Raw genomic sequence first — 10,165 nt, forward strand, 5'->3', positions numbered from 1 at the left:
AAATCATGCTCACATATTAGAGTCTAACTCTAGGGCGCCATTGTAAGTTGCATTTTTCAAAAGAGGTATTAGTATTTCTGCATATGTTTTCTTAAAGTTACTAGTTTAATGTTAAATTTTTTTCTTCAAATTCTTTCAGAATATACTGATTCATATGAAAATCCGTCCGTCCTTTAGTATTGGTCTCATCCAACTGATTTCTCAAAATCGAAATCGAATACCTAATGTTACTGAAGTTGTTGATTGTGGGTTCCATGAAGATAGGTCCCAACAAGGTAAAGACCTAGTAGGCACCAAGAATCTGCAAATGGCGAAGGCTAAGAAGATTGAATGCTCCGGTTCAGAGTGTAAAGCCGATGAAGCTTCTGAAAAAGCTTCCAAAGGGGGGGGGGGAGTATATTCCACAATTACGCACCCAAATTTACCAAAGGTTAAATTTTTTCTCTAATTATTTTCATTTTTAAATACAACATATCATGAACGGTAGTTATAATTTTGTTGTATCCAGTTATATGCAAATGTATCGATATCAATCAAATGTATCAGTAACTATATTTAACAATAGGATTACATGTATCAATAATCATGTATCATAACATGAGATGTATCAACAAATTTATTCAAATCGTACAAATATGTATATTGAAAATGATACATTTGTTTAAAGTTGTTACTGATACATTTGAATAATAATTGTTGTTAGTAAGGTAGATCAAATTTGATACTTATACATTTGTGTAAAACTGAGGTTGATACATTTATTAAAATTTAATAATGATATATTTCTTTAAATCAAAAACATATACATTTGATCAAAAAATGTTACTGTAACATTTCATTATAACTAATAATGATACTATTGCGGTATAATATCTTTGTATTATTTGATATTATTTGGTAGCATATTTGGTAGCATATTTGTAGGGAGATAATTATCACATATTAATTAGTTTCCTTATTTCTAGGATCCGAAGACATCCTAGGGTTCAATATTGTATCACATATATATTCTTTCTTGGGGAATGAATAAGCAGAGCAGTCAAGATCGTACAGTTCTTTTCAGATACATTTGAATTAAAATTCTTACTGATATATTTCATTAAAAATGTATACAAATACACTTGACTAAACATGACAATGATACATTTTATTAAAAATGTTTAAAAAGATTCTGATATATTTCATTAAAATAATATTGATACATTTGACTAAACATGATATTGATACATATAAATGTATTTGACTAAATATGATACTGATTTCTATGATTAAATTATTTTTTTGATACATTCCTACTATTTTCATAGCTAAATAAACTTGTGTTTTTTTTTCCAGGCATATAAGTTTGTGTATCATGCTATTTATCTGTATAATTTGTAGTAAGCTATTGGTTAGTTATCACTCTTTGATGCACTGTTATGTATATACGAGCTTTTAAGTATTTACTTTGTGTTATTACTGTAGGGTATGAAATATTTTATCAAAAATATTTCCACTCACTCATTAAGGTTCGGTACATCTTATAACCCAAGTTTTGTGACTGATTTTCTATTGTCGATAAGAGAAGAAGGTATTGAAATATTTTGGCAAACTATATTTGGTCCTTACCTCAATATCCCTCAGTGTAATTTCCAAGGAAAAATTACAAAATGTATCTTTCTTCTTCAGTTGGAGCACAACAACCCCAATGAATTGCACATTAGACACATACAGGGGAATGTCTTACATTTGTCTATCAAATAATTTGTCATTATTATCGGTTTTAGATGCACGGGTAATATCTTAGATTTTGCATATCCTCACTCCCCTCCTACTAGATTGTTAGAGAAGTATTTCCTGATAGCAAATCTGGTATTAATAAAAATCATTTGGTTCAGAGATTTTTGTTGGGAAATTGGGACAATAATGAGGAGGCACTTCAAATGGCCATTCTGTACTTCATTCATACCTTTCTTTTTTCTCAACTTGGTGATACAACCATATCAGTGGATGATTTTAGAATGATTGAGGATGGTCGGTATGAGCATTTCCCATGGGGTCAACTCGTATACTCTAAATTGATGAGAAGTATGAGATTAGAATTTACAACTGTTAAACAGTTGTACCATTTGGGAGGCATGCCCTACGCATTAAATGCATGGATGTATGAGTGTGCATCAGTAGTACACCCGAATATTGCAGTTATAGAGGAAAATCAGATTCCAAGAATATGTAACTGGCGAGTGGTTGGTCTTAAGCCTAAATATGGAATATTTATGTCTAGCATCATTAGCGAGGTAAATTAGAAATACTCTGTCATTTAATACAATTATTATTCAATTATTATAATGATTTGACAAACGTATCATTTGAGACTCAATCTATTTAACATACATTCTTACATTTTTTGTTTTTTTGGGGCTGTTTGATTTATCCCCCCTTTTCAAAATTCATGCACGAAGATAGTGTCAACTACAGAGGAGTTATTGTCACTGGATCTACCAGGTGTTGAAGTTGGTGCATCAAACATTCCATCCACATCATCTATCCCAACCACATCTACTGCCAAACCCATCCACGATGAACCATAACATCTGTCAGGATTTGAAGATTTCACTACAAGTCCTATTGAACATTTATTAAGGAAGTCTAGCCAAGTCGCTAAGAGATCATCTCCACTACCACCAAAAAGAATGAAAATTGTTTAGGGAAAGAAACCTATTCCTAAAAAAGCCAATGCAAAAAAAAACAATAACAAAATCCATAAGTTATTAAGAAGACAGTTCAAAATTCTAAAATCCCATCTTCAACAAAAGGTGTTTCTGATACATTGTCTGAACCATCATCTGTTCCAGTTCAACTTTTGAACACATCGGCTTTGGAGTCATTGAAGAAGTATATAGCTAATCTTGTAAGGTCTATTAAATGATTTATTTTTTAATATATCTTATTTTAGTTATATATTAATTAGGTGGATTTTTGTTGCACTAAGGTTGATCAAAAGTTTAGTGATCTTGAGAGTTTAATCAATTCAAACAACCGCAAGATTTGTGATTTTGAAAGTTTAATCAAATCAAACCACTCTGTAATGTTGAAAGCCATTGGCAAGGAAGTTGACTCGTTAATGAAGGTAGTTTGTTATTCATTTTCTTACAATTCTGTTTGTATAAATTTTTATGAATTACTTTAATGGCTTATATATGTGTTCATGTAGGACAGGCCTGGAACATGCAATCCGAATAGGAAAAATGATTTTGATGGTTCCGGTAGGACAGATTCATCTTTTGAACAATATTCCCCAACAAGTGTTGGAGAAATGCGCAACAATGATCCAAAATTTTCAAATTTATGTAACATTGAAGAACAAGTTCATGATCAGGAATCTAGTGAGGTATTTTTTAGTCATTTAAATTTTGATACAAAATAGACATATATATCATGATTTCTTCATTTGATAATTATTTATTTGAAGTGTCAAATAATGGTGTGCCGTTTAGGTGTTATTATTTAATAATTTTGTTTAGGATACGCATACATTGATGGATCAACAAAGAATCAACAAGACCCGTAGGAGATACTACATAATTTCATTTCTGTAGAAGCACCTGAAATATGCAAGGATGCAGAGGATTTATTGAGTACCGATAAAATAATGTTAAATTAATAATAAAATTATACATCAGTGATTGTGTAAATATGTCAAACATATGTAATACCTTTTACGATGTTAAGAAAAATGATATGCCTATTATTATTCAAAATGCATCAGTACAAACACCAAAAATTGATACACTTTTAGATGCTATTGGATTGTCTAATACAGTAGCTTCTGAATCTGAATTATTTCAAGATACAGGAGTTTTGATGACAAAAACGAAAGTAATGTGCCTTTTCATAAGTTATGATACATAAATATTCCAATATATCAGTTTAATATATCGCATATGTTTTAGGGTTCTTCACCAAACATTCAGTCAAATATCGGGCATGAAGTATCAGTAGAAACTGGAATGGCCACTACATTTGTACATGATATTGGACATGGCGATACAAATACAAATCAAAATAAGAATGTAAGTCTTATGAATTTTTAGAGTGATTAAGGAATGTATTAAGTATTATTAACTTCAACAATGTGCACAACACATATTATATTATAATACTTCTCTTTAACTTCCTTATTTCATATAGAAGTTCACTAAATCAAATCCAATTTCACTTGCCTTTAGAGAGGATATAGATGCCTTTAATTCAGAAATCCATGTTTCTATCGATGTTCAACCATTGAATACAATTACTCCTTATGATGATCAGCTTCTCCGTTATAGTCAGTTGCCAACTACTCTTCCATGCTTACAGATTATTGCTCATGATGTTACAAAGACTCGAGCTCCACGTAGCAGAAGTCTTCAAAGATTTTTAAATTTCCGTATTTAACGTCATTTGGTTCAAGCGATAAAGGCAATGAGAAGATTTCTTCTGAACTCAATCCGAAATATCCATTTGAAGGCTTTACTATCTGTGATGAACCTCCAAGGGAAATACTCTCAGAATATTCCCAATGGATAGACAAAGGCCTTTTAAGAAATCATGCAACGAAGTAAGTAATCGATTTATATGTTGTAACACATTTTATTTAGTTTACACTGTACAATAATCTGATTAGTTATATTATTACAGAAAGCCAAAGTAAGATAATTATCGATCTAGATGTTCTTTAGCTTTGGAAAAATTGACTATGTTGTTGCATATTCCAAGGAAAAAAACTGGTTTTATTTGATGTCTCAGCCAAAGAAATGCTGGAATGATGAGGTTAGGGATAATTCAGATATATTATTTAGAAGATATGTGTTATTGTTTATGTATCATCTATATTTTATTAAGACTGATACGCTCTGCAGCACATCGATGTCATATTTTACTACCTTCGCAAGAAATCAAAACTTCAAAATGGTAACCATTACAGATACACTACAACAAATTGTATCTTCAAGGATTACATTAACATGGCACATGCAAGGTACTATTCAATTAATCAAGATTTTAGTACACAAGAAGATATGGCACGTGGTGCTGATGTATCTAGGCTTGAGAGGTCAGTTACCAACATAATAAGAGGTTTGTTTATTCCTGCCGGTCTGCCATGGTATTTAGTCGATGATGTCTACATCCCTGTGAATTGCGCTGGTGATTATCATTGGGCTTTGTTAGTAGTTGTATTAAAAGAGAGGCTTAAATGTGTGTACGATTCATCAATGGGTTCAAGAAAAAAAGAACCATATGTTGAGATACAAAAGTTGGCTCAAATGTTGCAAACGTATATTGTCGACAATGGGTTGCTTGAAAAATCAGATCGCACTGATTGGTCTGTTCTTGATACTTACAAGGACAAATCAATTGGCATGCTACTGGACTAGAAATCCCCTTTAATGTTGAATATGTTCAAGGGATCTCTCAACAAGGAAACGATAGCCTATAAGTAATTTATCATTTTGTATTTTCACTATAACTATTATTTGCATAGTATATTTTTGTTACTTAGTGATAGTTAATGTATGTATCAACAGTGGGAGTCACTATATGTGCTAATGTGAACATATATTTCAATTGTTTTAGGGATTGCGGTGTGTTTGTAGCTGCGTTTGTCGAGTTTCTTAGCGATGGAATTTCGATCCCATCAACTGGAATCAAAACCGATTATCTTCGTTCAAGATATTGATCTTGGGCACATTTACTTGCCCAATAGCAACTAAAATCATATATTATTGCTAGATTCAAAAACAAAACTCCTAAAGTTGAATTCATATTGTGCATATTTCGTATTATTATAACTAAATAGCATGTTTAGAAACTTTCAGATCTAAGTGAGTACAAATGGATATAAGAACCATGATTTGATGGAAATTGGAACTCAAGAGAGAAATAAAGTCACAAGGGAACTAAAATACACTGCAATGAAGAAAATCGATATCACGGAGTAAGGACCTATACTTTTTATTCCAAAACATAGAATGTATTTCATGAGACAGTGTAGTCCGCGCCAGGTCCGCGATGCGGACTGGTCATGAAGAATTAATAAGAGAAGAAAGGAAATTATTTCACGAGACAGTGTGTTCCACGATAATTTCATATCGCAGACCTTGGAATTATGTTTATCAAAATCAAAGTGTGAAATTATTTGACAAAACAGTGTGGTCCGCGACAAGTCCGTGTCACGGACCTTGGTAATATATTGATTAGAAATTGAAATGTAAAATTATTTTGCCAGGCAGTGTGGTCCACGATCAGTCCGCATCGCGGATATTGGACATGTGCAAGCTGAATTCATCCCAAAAGCAGGAAAATGAAATGTTATGTTAAAACAAGACAAATCCGCATTGCGGATTTCAATGCAATTACTTTAACAATGCATTTTTTGGTGCTATAAAGATCACTTTTATATTTTTTATGAGGGCACTTGTTCTTGTCGGAAGGAGGCTGAAGGAAGACAAAAGAAGACCTAGTTTGGTAATATTTTCTCCTTTCTCTTTCATCTTAGATTCAAGTTTATGTTAGAAATGTTTCATGTAATTGTCTCACAAACTACGAGAGGCTAAATCCTCTTGTTCTTGGGTTGTAGCCATAAGATGAAAGTTTAATTCTTGTTTGCTTTGGTTGAAAATGGGTTTCATATGAAGTTACTCTTATATTCTTGTTTTAATTTTTTTAATGCTTGATCACCATTGGACATATTTGTTGTCTATCCTTAACTCGAAAGATGAAAGGAAGATAGAACACTAGAATATAAGGAGCATGTTTGTTTTAGAGTTGTCTAGAACAATTAGTGTATAGAATGATTGTGACACATATCTATACACCATGTTTGGTTGTTAAATAGGATGAAAAGACTAAGGCATTTTTGTTGGTTCATGCTTATCCCCGCTCAATGATGTAGTTAAGTTGTCAACAAGAATAGACAATTAGAGATTGAAAAATCATGATTATAAAATCAACCCTATAAATCAATAATATGGAACCTCTTGGATGCCAAGGTAATGGAGATTAAACTGGAAATTTTAAATTGCTACAACCCAAGGACTCTTCTTTAAATTGATAATTCTATTTGAGATCTTTAAAGTAGCTTTCACCTAGTTTTGGTAATATCATTTGTAGATATAAACAAACTCAACTCTTTGAGACACACACTTATAATTCAATTTATTACAAAGTTAACTAAGCCTAGTTGCATATTCCCTGTGGGTTCGACATCCAACTCTCAAAAAGAGCCACTATATTACTTTTGAGACCACGTATACTTGCATGTGCGTTTGGAGACCAACAAGTTTTTGGCGCCATTGCCGGGAAATTTATGTTAAATTTGGAAATAGCTATCTTTGTAAAGTTCCATTATTATTAGTGCTTGTGTTAACAACTTGGTCTTGGCTGGAAAGATTTTTTGCAGGTAACTGAGACATTACACTAGACAGAGATAAGGAGCTTGTAGATCCATTATCCAAGCCTGAACGATTCTTCCAGCGAAAAAGGTGAACAGCGGCTTCGAAAAATATAATTCATAAACTCAATCTGGTTGATAATCATGATTTAGAAGGAGAGGTCTTGCCAGAAGAGGTTCCTATGGAAATGGCATCCATAACAGTGCGTGATGTGGCAGTCCCACTCACAACAAATGTCACCTCTAGCATAAAAAAACCTCCAGCTGGAGGAAGATTTGAACTGAAATAGAATATGGTAAATTGTTGCACTCTAATGGGCAATCTATTGGGTTTCCATGAAGATCCTCAAGTTCACATTCAAATTATTTTGGAGATTAGCGACACTTATACACCTAATGGGGTATCTCCTAACTATGTGAGGTTAACATTGTTTCCCTTTTCCTTGTTGGGGGAAGCTAGGAGGTGGTTGAAGTCAGAACCACCAAATTCAATCACTTCATGGAATGATTTGGCGCGCAAATTTCTTATCAGGTTCTTTCCTTTGGGAAAGACGGCTAAGTTGACAACTGAAATTTTAAGCTTCAAGAAAAAATGTGGAGAAAATTTGTACCAATCCTAGGGCAGATTTAAATCGTTACTCATTAGTTGCCCTTACCATTATCAAGCTAATGAGGTGTTGGTCCATACTTTCATTGAAGGTTTGGAACCCAATACCAAAATTCTTCTTGATTCTGCTGCAGGTGGACAAGCCTTGGAGAAAATATATGATGAGCTATATATATTGCTTAATCATACATCTCAATGAAACCGAAAGTGGAATGGAGGAAATGTTAGACCTGTTGTTCAAAAACAAGCAGGCATGTTAAAAGTTGATGCGGTAACTGCATTGAAAGCACAAATTGCAGGAATGAAAAATATAATGACAACGCATTTCAACACTTTAGCAAAAGGACAGCAGCAAGCTTCAGTGAGCATGGTTTAGTAACAACACATGTGGTGTGAGGTCTGTGGAAGCAGTGACATGTGGCTGAATATTGTGGAACAAATCCGGAGTCAGTAAATTTTGTAGAAAATGCACCTAGGGGTGGTGGCAACCAGAACTATGGAAACACTTATAACCCAAATTGGAGAAACCATCCCAACTTCTCATAGGGTGGGAATCAGCAAAACTAATAGCAAGGTCAGACACAATACATACCACAAGGAGGTAGACAACAATACAACAATCATGGACAAGGATACAATACTCAGGGTCAAAGAATCAAGGACCAGGAAAATCAGGAAGCATGAGTGTAGAGGACATGTTGAAACAAATCATGAAAGACCAAACTAAGCTAGCTGCACATGTTCGACAGAATTGGTTAGCTACCCAAAATTTAGAAAAACAGCTTGGGCAATTGGCAAGTGCACACAATTCTCACCAACAAGGGGGTTTACCAGGTAAAACTGACCCAAATCCCAAATAGGTGATGTTGTGAGTACTCAAAGTGGTCTCCCCCTCACTGAATTGGCTCCCAAAGAAAACCAGCAGAGGAAAGAGAAAAAGAGCAAGTTGGAGAAGAAGGTGAACCCAGCGGTTCAAAAGTAGTGGAGGAACTAAAGACAAAACCTCCTCCCCCTTTCCCACAAAAAATTAAAAAGAAGAAAAAAGAGGAATGTTTTGGAAAGTTCATAGATCTATTGAAGCACGTACAAATTAACTTACCTTTGATCAAGGTTTTGCAGGGAATCCCAAAATATGCTAAATTTTCCAAAGATATTATGGAAAATAAAAGCAAGTTAGCTGAATTTGAAACAGTGGAACTCACGGAAGAATGTATTTTAAGAATCCTGAACAAAATAAGCTTCCAGCTAAGCAAAAAGATCTAGGTAGTTTCACAGTACAGGTAACCATTGGTAAGTATAGTAATGCAAGAGGTCTTTGTGATCTGGGTGCTAGTATTAACTTGATGTCTAGATCTATACTTAAGAAATTAGGCTTGGGAGAACTTAAAGCAACAACTATTTTGCTACAGTTAGCTGATCGTTCTATAGCTAGACCTGATGGTATCATTGAAGATGTATTAGTACAAGTAGGATCCCTTATTTTTCTTGTTGATTTTGTTATTTTAGATTTTGAACCTAACCCCAATATTCCTTTTATCTTGGGACGCCCGTTCTTAGCAACAAGCGGGGCACTTATTGATGTGGCTGCAGGTAGGTTAACCATGAGAGCACATGACAAAGTGGAAGTGTTCGATGTATATCATGCATTAAAATTGCCTGTAGTCTATGAAGAACTATCTGCTACAACCATCATCGATGAGGAAGTATCAACTTAATGTATTATAGAAAATGATTCGTTGGCGAAAGTCGTGATGGGTCAAGATATTGAAGAGGACGTGGACACTAAAGAATTAGCCAGTGTGCTTGATATACCAAATAGCAACATGTGGAAAAAGAATGTGGAACCTTTGAACAAAGAATTGGGACCTTCACCCAAGCCTTCTCTGGAAAAATCTCCTAAATTGGAGTTGAAACAATTGCCAGCACATCTTAGGTATGTTTTTCTTGGCGTAAATAATACCTTACCTGTAATTCTTTCATCTGCTTAGTCTGAGGCACAGGCCACAACAGCACTTGAGATGCTAAAAAGGCAATTAGTTGGTAAATGACTGATGTTCACGGTATCAGCCCCACTTTGTGCATGCACAGAATTTTTATTGGAGAAGGACATAAAGCTAGTGCACAACCACAATGCCATTTGAACCCCA

At 34.0% G+C, this 10,165-nt stretch overlaps 2 protein-coding genes across 2 annotated transcripts; both read left to right on the forward strand.

Moving 5' to 3' along the window:
• The first annotated feature begins 307 nt into the window (after window positions 1-307).
• Window positions 308-5,396, forward strand: LOC129869786 (uncharacterized). The gene is made up of 9 exons (XM_055944400.1): window positions 308-394; window positions 1,878-2,276; window positions 2,951-3,109; window positions 3,194-3,370; window positions 3,933-4,052; window positions 4,171-4,375; window positions 4,489-4,579; window positions 4,701-4,791; window positions 4,881-5,396. The coding sequence occupies exons 1-9, from the start codon at window positions 308-310 to the stop codon at window positions 5,394-5,396; spliced, it is 1,845 nt and encodes a 614-aa protein (XP_055800375.1).
• A 3,830-nt stretch (window positions 5,397-9,226) lies between these two features.
• On the forward strand, window positions 9,227-9,733 carry LOC129869787 (uncharacterized). Its single transcript, XM_055944401.1, has one exon. The coding sequence runs from the start codon at window positions 9,227-9,229 to the stop codon at window positions 9,731-9,733; it is 507 nt and encodes a 168-aa protein (XP_055800376.1).
• The last annotated feature ends 432 nt before the right edge of the window (window positions 9,734-10,165 follow it).

The sequence above is a fragment of the Solanum dulcamara genome, chromosome 10 (assembly GCF_947179165.1).
Source record: "Solanum dulcamara chromosome 10, daSolDulc1.2, whole genome shotgun sequence".
Lineage (NCBI taxonomy): Eukaryota > Viridiplantae > Streptophyta > Magnoliopsida > Solanales > Solanaceae > Solanum > Solanum dulcamara.